Source organism: Onychomys torridus, chromosome 4 (genome assembly GCF_903995425.1).
Source record: "Onychomys torridus chromosome 4, mOncTor1.1, whole genome shotgun sequence".
NCBI lineage: Eukaryota > Metazoa > Chordata > Mammalia > Rodentia > Cricetidae > Onychomys > Onychomys torridus.
In genome coordinates this window covers 80,841,230-80,854,136 of record NC_050446.1, presented here as the reverse complement: position 1 = coordinate 80,854,136, position 12,907 = coordinate 80,841,230, and the positions used below count along the sequence as shown (strand labels likewise).

Sequence of the window (12,907 nt, the reverse complement as noted above, 5' to 3'; positions counted from 1 at the left end):
TTTTAGAGTTGGTAGAGAGTATCCCAGGGTCCATTTGGTATCAGAGAAGATGTAGTTACACATGAGCTGCAGTTGAAGAGTGTTTCTTCCTTGGCTGTGGGATTTCTAACCATGCCATAGATGGATAGCTTAGGTTGCTTACTGTTCTTTGTCAGTAAGAAAAATAGGTATATTTTTTATCCAAGTCCTCAGAAGATAGAAGTAAACCCTAGCCCAAAGCTACTCAGTCATGTTAGGCGAGGTTTCCTCTGGTTTGGATGGGGTTTGTCCCTCAAAGATCGATGTGTGTAGAGCTTGGTTTTCCAGGAAGCCTTGTTGGGCGTGTGTGAAGACACAGAGAAGTAGGGCTTGGCAGGAGGTTCTTAGGTCACTGAGGGCATATGCTCAGAAAGAACTGACGTATTTTTAGGGGACCTCTCAGGTCTAGTGAAACCAGTTGTTATAAAACCCTGGATTTGGGTCCTGAATTACTCTCTGGCTTCCCTCCTGGTGATCTTTTGTTTTGTTACATGTACCATCATTGTAGTGCTGTTTGCCATGAGGCCTTTAATAGAGCCAAGGTGACATGAATGTGATGTCCTTGATCTCTAGAACTGTGAGTGAAATGAAATGTCTTTACAAAGTTATCCAGCCTCAAGATATTCCTTATAGTAAAAACAAACAAAGAAAAACCAATATGCTAACACAGTAGATTGTTAAACATAGAAAAAGAAACACATGACAACTGTTTGTGCTTTTTGGACATCACCTTAGAAGTCTGCAATCAGACTGGGAGGATGGGTACCAGCAGAAAGAAGGAAGGCTACAGGAATCACTCCCCTGACTCTAGGGTTTGTCAGTGGGACTGTCTCTAAAGATGAAGGTGATTCCTATAGTACAAAATGTGGGGAAATCAACAAGCAGAAAAAGTAAAACTTAAGGGGCTTGGAGGTTAAGAGCACTGGCTGCTCCTCTAGAGCATCTGGGTTCAACTCCTAGGCGGCCCACAACCCCCGTTAGCTCCAGTCTCAGTGGATATGATGCCCTCTTTACGTGGTGCACAGACATACATTCAGGCACACATTCATATACTTAAAATTAAAATATCACAAACATTATAACAAATTACAGAAAACTGTCAACTTTTCAGAGCAAAAGTTAATTTGCAAAGGTAGAAGAATTTTACTTTCAATATCTATAAATGAGAATTCATAAAGTTACATATAAAAATAAAGAGAATAGTTTGTAAGCAGCTTATCAAAATTGGTTTTATTAATGTATGCTCATTATATAGATTATAGCCTTTTTAATAAATATAGATTCAAAATAACAAGCATCTACAAGTGACAGCACTCCACAAAGCAATCTACATTGGCTAGAAAGACAATCCTGAATCCAGACATGGCCTTGCTGCACACTGGAAAGCTGCTCTGTTCATCATGCCCTGATTCCCGAGTCATACCTGGACCCTTGGGTATATCTGCTCCAAATGCATGACGAGTCAATTAGTGTTCCCTAAGCTTGTTGCTTCTCACTAAGCACTAGTTCTCCTTTTTAGACCAACATTTACTCCAAGTTCAAGACCAGATAAGTAACAAGCAGCACCTGCATTCAGAGGACAGGTTTACATTTACCTGCTTAAAGTGAGGGACTGTGGGGCAATGCCAAACTCCATCTAGAAGATGAAGAAAAAGCTAATACTGTTCTTCCATATTTTGGTCTCTTGCCTTTTCTTATGCAGGATCACACGACTTTAAGAAGAAGACAGGATGAGTTTCCAACTGTCTCTTTCTCTGTGGTGATATGTGTAAATACCATAAATATATGTGTATGATACATACGGCAATAGAAGTCACTCATGTCTCCCTTTCTAAATTTAATTTTAGCTTCAAAACATGTATGTGCACTGCACTATGGAATATATCTTTCCTTTTCTTGTATCTAAATAAAAATGTATTTAAGTTTTCCAAACATACAGAGAAAGTAAAACCATTTAATTTAATATTCACAGGGAAACAGTCAAAAAGAGTAGCGCTACAGACCAGGACTCATATTGCAGGCAAAGATTAAAAAACATCCAGTCTTTCAAATTAATATATCTGACTGACTTTCTCTAATGTTCCCGCTTCACCTGCAGCACATCAGACAAGGTAATAATTTATGATAATCATATGAAAATATACAATTAATATTCATCACCTCTCATTCCTCATCACTTTAGATGATCAGTAATGCAGAGTGAAAATGCTGTCAGATTTCTAATTGCTTTGTAATGGGCTCGAAACAGGGAAATCATTAAAGGCAAACAATCTGTCATTTGTCTGTTACTTTAACTATCTATCACACCAAAAAAAACTCATTAAAGAAATTGCTAATGAGCTACAAAAGACTGTACTCATAGTGCTTCTTGGCAGATTAAAAAGTAATAGTATGAATTGCTCACCATATTTTTTAAAATATGATATTTTTCTGGAAATCCATCAGAAGACAGTTATCCAGTATATGTCAGCGGCACGCTTTCATCATTCTGACATTGGCTCCATCACTGTAGAAAGCCCATTAGCAAAGGAGACTTGTTTTTCATCCACCTCAAATGATTAAACTGGAGGGTTTCGAGTAGAAGCTGCAATGTTAAATGTGTTTATCACTAGTAAACTGATGTAAGCAGTAACAAATAGTACCACCACAACCCATATGCTGAGGTGAAGAATACAGTGTAAAATATAGGGGTTTTAACTCATTTCTTTTGTAGACTTGAACTGTGGAAGATGCAACATATATATCCTTGAATGTGTCTATCTTCCTGCAAAATTAGATTCAACTACTGAAATTTATGCATCATAACATTAAGGTCTACATAATAATATCAAATGTTTTGAAATCTTGATGGTATTAACCAAAAGGAAGATGTCTCACATCATCACCGTGGGCAGTTTTACTAGAGAAACAAATTGTTTCTTTAACTTCTCATGTCTTCCTCAACTCAAGCTTTAATGGTATCGCTGATTTTCATCTGTTTTAAGGGCAAAGGAGTAAACAAGCACACATCTGGGAATGCTTTCTGGGTGATGCAGTGCAGATGCAGGAGTAAGGCAGGCAGTAATGCTGCTAGTCACACTTCCTCCTTACTAAAGATGAATCAAATAGGAGGTTTCATGTCCCATCATGAGATAAGTCATATTAATGAAATCAAACATCTTCTCCATGCACGCCTATTCATATGCAGTCACATTTTAAGCCAGGTGCTGCAGTAAACATGCACTGGTGAATTCCAAACTAACTCCAAACGGTTCCCTAACACCCTGGAAATATCTTCATTATACTCTCTAATTGACTTAAACAGACTTCATATCAACTATTTAACACATTTTAACCCACAAATTAACACCCCCTGATCATTCAGATTAACCTTTCTTCTGTGAGTCAATTATATGACAAAAATAAACTTTCTCTAAAAAAGTAAAACTGGAGAAAGAAGGATGCTATAAAAAGCAGCTTATAACTGCATTTTCTCACCTATCGAAAGGAATGGCCAGGCATTCCAGGCAGTCTGGGAAGTGTGGAGAAGCCAGAGTGCTCCCAGAAGAGAGAGATGTAAAGGAGCGAGATGCTGAAAATAAGTTGGCATGTGTTATGATCGTGAAGATGGATTAAGGACAGTATCTCTAATAGGTTCTGGGATGATTAAAACACAAGCATGAAGAATATAGGAACAAGAACCCCAGTTAAGATTGAGACTCCCCAGAAATCTAAAATACAGATACAATCGAGGTTACAAAAGAGGCCACAGCAGCAGCTACAATGATGCTGCAGAAATGACAAAGGAGTAGAGCCAGTTTAGGGGAGAAACAATAGCTGGTTAGAAAAGACAAGGTAGAAGTGTTGTATCAGTTTGCTTCCTGTTCCTACAGCAAAATACGAGAGGTAACCAAATTCAGAGGAAAGAAGCGTTTGTTTTGGTAAGCGTTTAAGTTTCCAGGTCTGTAACAAGGTGGGTCATCATGCCAGGAACTATGGGTAGTGGAAGCCACTCCTTTCATGGCAGCTGGGAAGTAGAAAGACGGGACAGCACGGGAAAGGGTAGAAGTGGATAGAGTCCCAATATTACCTCCAAAGACATGCTTCCAGATCTAACTTTCCCCATCCTTGGTCCCACCTCCTCGTGGCACTAATCAGTATGGGACATTGGGAATGTCCAAGATAGAAACTATACCAGTTGTTCATTAGATTGATTTAAATATTGTATAAGCTTTTATGACAATCAGTCAAAAAGAAAAATAGTTTCTGAAATTCTTGTCATACATTTCTCCTTCCCTTTAAAGTATTACTTAAAGCTGAACACATCCACACATCTTCACAGTCTAGTTTTTTTTTAATTTTTATTTTTATTATATTTGTGTTTTAATTTTACATATCAGCCATGGGTTCCCCTGTCCTACCCTCCCTCTGCCCCCACTCCCACCTTCCTGCCAACCCCTCCCCTCCATTCCCATCTCCTCCAGGGCCAAGACTCCCCTGGGGATTCAGCTCAACCTGGTGGATTCAGTACAGGCAGCTCCAGTCCCCTCCTTCCAGGCTGAGCAAAGTGTCCCTGAGTAAGCCCAATGTTCCTAACAGCCAGCTCATGCACTAAGGACAGGTCCAGGTCCCACTGCCTGGATGCCTCCCAAACAATTCAAGCGATTCAATTGTCTCACTTATCCAGAGGGCCTGCTCCAGTTGGGGGCTCCACAGCTTTTGGTTCATAATTCATGTGTTTCCATTCGTTTGGCTATTTGTCCCTGTGCTTTTTCCAATCTTGGATTCAACAATTCACACTCTTACAGTCCCTCCTCTTTCTCAACAATTGGACTCCTGGAGCTCCATCTGGGGCCTGGCTGAGGATCTCTACATCCACTTACATCAGTTATTGGATGAGAGTTCCAGTACGACAGTTAGGGTGTTTGGCCATCTGATCACCAGACTAGATCAGATCAGGCTTTCTCTCCACCATTGCCAGTAGTCTACAGTGGATGTATCATTGTGGATTTCTGGGAACCTCTCTAGCACTTTGCTTATTCCTGTTCTCATGTGGTCTTCATTTATCATGGTCTGTTATTCATTAGGAGGATACTAGATGTAAAACAAAGATGACTAGACTGCTACACAACTTCAGGGAGGCTACCTAAAAAACAGGACCCTAAGAAAGACACAGGGATTGCCCAATGACAGAGAAATGTATGAGATCTACATGAACAACCTGGACGACAGTGGGAGTAATGAAGGTCAAGGTTCGAGGGAAAGAGAGTTTAGGAGAGCAGGAGATCCCAGCTGGATCAAGAACAGAAAGGGAGAACAAGGAACAACAGACCATAGTCTAGTTTTATCTTGATTTAAAACTTTCAGGTTGGGGATTTAGCTCAGTGGTAGAGCGCTTGCCTAGCAAGCACAAGGCCCTGGGTTCGATCCTCAGCTAAAACAAAACCAAAACCAAAAACTTTCAGGAATTCAAGTAGCCTGTTTCGCTTTGTGCCTGTATGTTACCAATGCCACTTCTCGGTTTGCCCTCACAGGATTTCAAGTTGCTCATTTCTTTATCTGTCTGCCAAGATGAGTAAGATGCAGCCAATGCTATCTCTGTATGAGGCGCAGAGCAAACAGAAACTATTTGTTGATTGAGTAAGTAAATGGAGGCTGTTTACGTACCATATTATTGCTTTTAAAATATCATTACTAGGTAATTCTTGGTGATTTGTCTATCATTCTAGTAAAGTTTCAAGTTGTTTTAGATGTAATTTGCCTAATTTCAGAACATAACTGTAATACTGGTGATAATTACAAATAAATTCAGTTCAGTTCAATGATAAGCAAATCCTAAAAAATCAGAAATGAATACAAAGAAAATTGGAGTTGGTAATGAAATACATAGAAAGAATACATGAATATAATGCCAAGAAATGAATAATTAGCACAAGTACACTGTTGCTGTGGTTTGGATAGAAGGTAGTCTCAAGGACAGAGCTATTTGATGGCACCTTTGGCAAGTGGAGACCACTGGGCCATCCTTAGGCCATCAGAGCTCTCTCCCTTTCCTTTCCATCTTGCAGTCTGGTCATGGGGTAAAGAATATTTGTTCTGTCACACACTCTCCACCTTTGTCACCCGGCACCCACTCCTATGAGAAACCCAAAGCCACGTCTGCATGCCATTAGCCTGAAATGTACAAAACTGTGAACCAGAAGAAATATTTTCACTTTATACATTAATTATCTCAGTATTTCATTGTGGTTGCAGAAGCAAACACAACTGTCTATAAGGTAAGAAGCATAGTTTCTCTAGTATCATATCAAATTAATGTTTGGTAGGCATTCATTTATGGGCAGATTGGTATTAACTTGATAAATTGAGTAATGAAGTAATTTTTGGCTACTGCTACAATCTGGGGTTTTAAACCGTCATAAAATTATCTCTTTATTTATCTATAATACTTGATCATCATCTTGTAATCAAATATTTAACTTATGCCTACTGTTTTCATATAAGATATATGTGGATAACATGAACTAAGATGGCTTTGCTGATGACTTAAATTTATCTTATAGCCAAATGAAAAGATTAATTCAACAAATAGTTGGGTGTGGCTTTATTTTTATAATTTGGTAGTTTCTGGTGTTCATGAGGTTCTGAAATTCTACTATGAGTTTACTGTAATATTAAAACTAAGAAGCCAATGTTTTTCTAGTAATAGTAATAACCCACCATTACTAAGTACTTACTGATTTCAGGTACAATTATTACAAGTCTCACAACAGATTTATGAAAGAAGCATCGTGTGTGCAATTATTTACAGAGGAAGAAAGCAGGGTACAGAAGGATTAACTCTTACAAGTTCTCACTGCCAGGAAGAGGTAGAGCTCGAGCTGAGGTTACCCAGCTTGACTGTAGAATTTATGTCCCTAACTACCACATAATAGTTTATGTTTCATTTAAGAATATTTTTATATTTATTCTATTTTTAATTAATTGTAAGTTCATGTAAGTGTGTGTCCTCAAAGGCCAGAGATGTTGGATCCCTCTGAAGTTGGAATTACAAGTGATTGTGAGCTGCTCAACATAGATGCAGGGAATTAAACTAAAAAATTCACTACAAAAGCAATATGTGCTCTTAAGCACTGAGCCATCATTCCAACTCAATAGTTTATATTTATGCTACATCAGTTTCACATATGATGGATACATTTGCTTCTGAAAATAAGGCAGTAAGAAACAAACCTATTGTAGAAACTTGCCGGGAACCAAACTGATCCAAGGCTTTTCCTGAGGCCCTGGAAGGACCTATAACCATGAACATGCTTGGCACAGTCAGTAATAGCCTGGGCCAGAGCCTTGGGAGCGTTTCCTCAGCCTCTGGGGTATAGAGAAGGAACATAGTTCCTTGTCTAAAACCATGTATATGCTTGGCAGAGCCAATAGTGGCCCAGGGCCAGGATGTTGGGGGAGCTGAGGCTTTCCCGAGAAACCAACTATCCCCTCAAAGGACTATGATTATCAGTTCCAAGGCCCCTGTGATGCACTTGAGATACTGTATTCCTTTTGTGCAACATTGCTTGATTAGCTTCCTGTTGATTTCTTCCTTTTATATGATAGCTTTCTGCTGATATGTACCATCTTTTTCCTGAAAACCATATACAAGACACTGTACTTCTTAATAAGCTTGCTTAGCATAAGACATAGCTTGTGCAAGATCTCCTGACCCCAGATTTTATATCTTCTTTATCTTCTCTTCCCACTAGCTTTGGGACCCCGTCACTGAAGAACGACCTGGTCCAGGTCAGAAGCTCATCATTAGAAGTTGGAAGAGTCGAGTTGGGGATTTAGCTCAGTGGTAGAGTGCTTGCCTAGCAAGCACAAGGCCCTGGGTTCAGTCCTCAAGCTCCGACAAAAAAATAAAATAAAATAAAATAAAATAAAATAAAATAAAATAAAATAAAATAAAAGAAGTTGGAAGAGTGAAAAACAATGACAGCATGAAATTTGCAGGCAAATGGATGGAACTAGAAAATATCATCCTGAGTGAAGTAACCCAAACTCATAAGGACAAACATGATATGTACTCACTCCTAAGTGGATACTAGATATAAAGCAAAGAACAATCAGACTGTAACCCACAGAACCAGGGAGGCTACATAGCAGGGGTGACCCTAGGATGACTGTGGCTTATAATAAATTTTGGTTTTACTCAATCACTGGGCAAGCCTCAGTGAAACATTTCACTATTAGGATAATAATTTGTACTGTATAAAGCTGATAACAGAAAAATAAAAAAATAAAAAAGTTGGAAGAGTGAGGCATGACAGCTCCCAGTACTCAGTTTGATATAGAGATTTCTTGCTCCACATGGCTGACGCTCTAACTAGGGGAACTGTTACAGAACATAGAGACAATAACACGTCATGGGATCAGAAGAGTACAAATGAGTATTTTGTAGGACTTGCTATGAATGTTGAAAGAAATACTTTTTAAACACTCAGTTAGTCTAGAAGGTAAATTAATGCCAGAATAAAAAGTTAGGTTCTTAGGGATGTAGAGATGGATCAGCAGGTAAAAGCACTGCTTCCAATTCTAACAACCTGAGTTCAGTACTCAGGACCCACATGGTAGAAGGAACACTTAACTCCTGTAAGTTGTACTTGACTTCTAACACATGCTGTGGCATACCCACACCCCACACATACAAATGCATATACAATAAAGATTAATGTAATTGAAAAAGAGTTAGGACTTTATTCTCTAGACCTGATTTGCTCAATGAAATAGCCATTAGTGGCATGAGGCTATTGAATACTGGAAACCAGTAGTCCAAACTAAGATGTGCTGTAAAAGCAAACTATATGTCAGTTCTTTATATGATTACCTTTTATAATGATAATATCCTAGATATGTTGTGTTAAATGTAGTATTTTAGAAGTCACACATGTAGCTTGCATATGTGGCTTACTTTCCTATATTTCTATAGGATAACATTGTTCTAGAAAAAGGAGATTAATGAGCAGCAACCCAAGTAACAATCACCTTGAGAAATTTATCCAAGTGTCAATGACTTGGATTATAAGACAAACCATCTGTTTTTTTCCCAATGAACTAAAAACAACAACAACAACAACAAAACCAAGTTGTTAGTGAAGGAATTAGTCTGATAAAATACATTTTTTTTTTTTAGAGGCAGAACCACCAGATTTGATGTTCCAAGTGTTTGGATACAGATCCAAGCAAACTACCCCTAAAACATCTTTGAAACAATCTGAAAAATTTGAAGAGGGTGGGTATATTGGATGATATAAATTAAATATTGAGTTTTGATTGATTAAGGAAACCTTGGAGATAAAAGAAAAAGTTGGGAGCAAACTAAAGTACTTAGAGATAAAATGCCAAGCATTTGGGATTTCTTGGGGGACATCAAAGAAGTGGCTAGATATGAGCCTTGCAATAACCCAATGACAGAGTATATAAAAACTTTTGTTCCAAAACTGTACTTCCTGAATACATTTCTGTATACAAATAAGGGTCAAGTAGGATTGTTTGAGGGGAGGATAGTTTAATGGATGTTTTCTTATAATATTGTAGAAGAGATCCACAATACTCACTTTCATATTTTGGTATGCCCATACAGTTTTCTAAATCCAGGACCGAAGCTAGACCCTCTGGCTGTTAGTATAATGATCTTTGCTTCAAATATAACAAAATCCAGTGGAGAACCTACTTTATACTTTCATATTAGGATTTTTTTAAGTCAACTGTATTATTCTGAAATTCCTCATGTATTCCATAATGTTCATAACATTAAAGAATTTATCCTATTAGAATATCTCTTCTTAGTTTTATTTTATTTGCAGTACTTCTTCAACTGATATTTGGTAGAAGAAAGACTGAAGGGAAAGTACATGTAAGCAAGTAGCAACAACCGAAACCACTTTGTATCTCCAAGGGAGATCATGTTCTCAAAACTAAGATGCATTTCATCTCCAGATAAAATGCAAAGAAGAGATCAAGGCAAAGAAAGAAACACGGAGAAGAGTTAATAAACGGGAACAAAGAAAGGGAGATGAGAGGAAAAAACCAACAGCACACTCAAAAGTGCTCGTTTGGAGCAACCCTTACCAAAATGACTCACAAGGGACAGTTCATTCTGGTAGGAGTGCTGGTTCTACACCTGCATATTTAAGTATCTGGCCTTGAACATTGATTAGTTTCATCTACAAAGCAGTTACAGCAACACCTTCCAAAGTAGTCTCAGTGGGCTAAAGTGAAAGCGAAAAAGAGTAAATGTGAAAGCATTTGAATTAAACAAAACAAAACAAAACAAAACAATAAAACCTTTAAGTCAGTTGCAGAAGTCTAAAGGGAATGATTATTAGGCATGATTTATGAACTATCCTCACCCTTATCACCAACTTCCCGCCCCCAGTATAAACCAATAGGACCCGAGTTGCTCAAGGTAAAGTAAGCGGAACCTGGGATGAAGGAGCTCCGCAGCAGAGGTGGAAGGCTGTGACAATGTCGGGGCCAGGACCAGAGAAATTACAGCAAGACCAGGAAAGCCAGTTCTCCAGAGCTCCTCTCACAGAGCCTCAGAAACCTGGCGGGTTACCATAGCGACCGCGTCAGGGTAGGAGGCGGGGCCCTTCAGATGTGTGCATCTACAACTAGGGGCTCGACTGGAAACGTATTCCCACTGAACGCAGACTTCCGGCGGAAGGGAACGTGGGTTCCGCTCTCTGGCCGAATGGGCTCCGGCTGGCTCCGCGTGAAACTTGGTGAGTCTGACGCTGTGTGGTGCCAGGGGAAGGCACTGGGAGCAGCAGGCTGGGTAGGGCGGACTGTGGACGGCTGGAGTCTTCAAGCTCCAAGTCGGCGAGACGGCTGCCTCATGGTGAACCGGTTTCTAAAGCTGGGTGGACTGTGGCATCCTGGAATGCACAACTTCGGGAGCGATGTATTTGCAGCTGTGAGCATCTGTGCCCTAGCAGGAGGACTGCCCTCTCCCTGAGCCCGTGCTGTCATTTCGTGCATGTTTACATTTACTCTGGAAGAAAAGAAGTGAGCAGCGAAAATTCAGAGGCTATGCATGCCATCACCTTCAATTTCTTTGGCATTCTAGTTTCTTTATCCATTCGTTTCGTGAACACTAAGCCCCAGTGTTTTTAATGAACACCTGTATGCCAGTTTTACCATTAGATTATAAGAAATACCTTCTTAGAAGTTCATCCATCACCAAGGTTCATTATTAAATTCTCTTTTTATGACATTGTGAATTTATTTAAAAGCTTAGCATATACGATGATGTATCTAGCAGGTTTTCTGTGCTTCCTAGTATTCTTCCTTATACGTGGTATTTATGAGACATTTTAAATGGAACTATAGATTTTCCTGGGTTTGCGTTATGATCACAATTTACTTAATAAAGTAATAAAGAATTTAGGAAGGGTTGTTTCGTTATTCCGACTGTAATGAATTACCATAACATTTCTGCTGCAGTTTATCTGAGAAGGCACACTTCAAAGGACGGGGATGGCTTTTGAGCAGACACTCAAAAAGGATTGGTACAGCATTCTGGGGGCAGACCCATCTGCAAATGTGTCAGACCTAAAACAAAAATATCAGAAACTCATATTACTGGTAAGTCTTTTCTTTCAGATTGATAATCATGGCAGGGAAAACAGTTTTGTTTTTTAATATGACCAAAAATTTAAGCTTCAAAACATGTAGAACAGTAGGAATCTAGACATTTGTTTGTTCAGTTGAAAATTTCAACAGTAGAGAAAAAAAATTGATTAGGTGTGGGGTGATTGAATTAGAATCCTCTGATTCAATCACTATAAAAACTTGGACTACTTTTTTCTGTTTGTTTCAGCTAATGTTGAATCCATGTAAAATGTTTAAAACAGTTTTTACTTAATAAGTGTTAAAATCCACTAGCCACACTATTGAGTACTTGAAATGTATACTGTTCTGTGCATAAAATTGTTTAAATGTGTTATAAATATAGAATGTGCACTGGATTTTGATGACTTGGCACAAATAAGAATATAAAAGTCTAGATATTTTTATGCTGATTATATTTTAAAATGCTAATAGTTTCTATGGACTGGTGGTTGCACAGTATATATGTGCTTGTTTTGCATATAATATTAAAATTTTAAGAAATATTTTTATTCTTTGAGAATTTCATATAATTTTGATCATATCCATCCCCTTTCCCCCAGCTTCTCCCTGATATTCTCCCATCTCCCTACTTACCCCAATTCGAGTTCTCTTCTTCCCAACCTATGGAGTTCCATTTGTGTTGCCCAAATACTCTTGGTTCTGGGACCTGCCCTGGAGTGTGGTCTACCTATCAGGAGCCGGACCCTCAAAGAAAACTGACTCCTCCTCTGCCTGCACTTATCAAATACCAGTAACTCCTTGACTAGGGGTGGAGTTTTTTTTTGCTCACCTCTTCCCCTCCATGCTGGGATTTATAATATCAAAATATCACTTAATTTTGCTTGTGTTTAACATGCATGTGTGGCCTTTATTTGTGGCTTAGATTAATTTCTATTGGATAGTGATAATTTAAGCCTTTTTATTGTTTTTCACTAATAGTTATTTGTTTTTAAATTAATGTGGTACATAAAATTATCTAGAACCTATGGATTGTTCTGTTAATTTATCCAGTCATACTTGGATGATTGTGAGCCAAGGTCTTCATTTACTAATGGTCTCCATTTAGTTCAGTTTACAAAAAAAGAGCAAAGAATCATTATTTAAGCAGCATTGTTTGTCTAATTTATGACAAATATGGTCTCTGATATTTTGCTCAAACTATGTTTATTGGGAAATATATCTAACCATCAAAAATGTGCTAATACCCAAGTCTTAGGAAAAGGAACTTCAGGCACCTTCTGCCTTG

General features: G+C 38.5%; 2 protein-coding genes across 5 annotated transcripts in view; one reads left to right on the top strand and one right to left on the bottom strand.

Moving 5' to 3' along the window:
* Dcdc1 (doublecortin domain containing 1) overlaps positions 1 to 10,610 on the bottom strand; it is a 402,846-nt gene extending 392,236 nt beyond the window's left edge. Inside the window, exon 1 of the mRNA XM_036186665.1 lies at positions 10,470 to 10,610. The gene's annotated coding sequence lies outside the window, so the exon portion shown is untranslated. The remainder of the gene's footprint in view (positions 1 to 10,469) is intronic.
* Positions 10,611 to 10,716: 106 nt separating this feature from the next.
* Dnajc24 (DnaJ heat shock protein family (Hsp40) member C24) overlaps positions 10,717 to 12,907 on the top strand; it is a 47,997-nt gene continuing 45,806 nt past the window's right edge. Inside the window, exons 1-2 of one of the 4 annotated variants that reach the window (XM_036186661.1) lie at positions 10,717 to 10,772; positions 11,494 to 11,634. In XM_036186661.1, coding sequence (XP_036042554.1) covers positions 11,527 to 11,634 — 108 coding nt within the window. In that variant the 5' untranslated portion in view covers positions 10,717 to 10,772; positions 11,494 to 11,526. The other 3 variants (XM_036186664.1, XM_036186662.1, XM_036186663.1) reach the window with 3 other exon arrangements.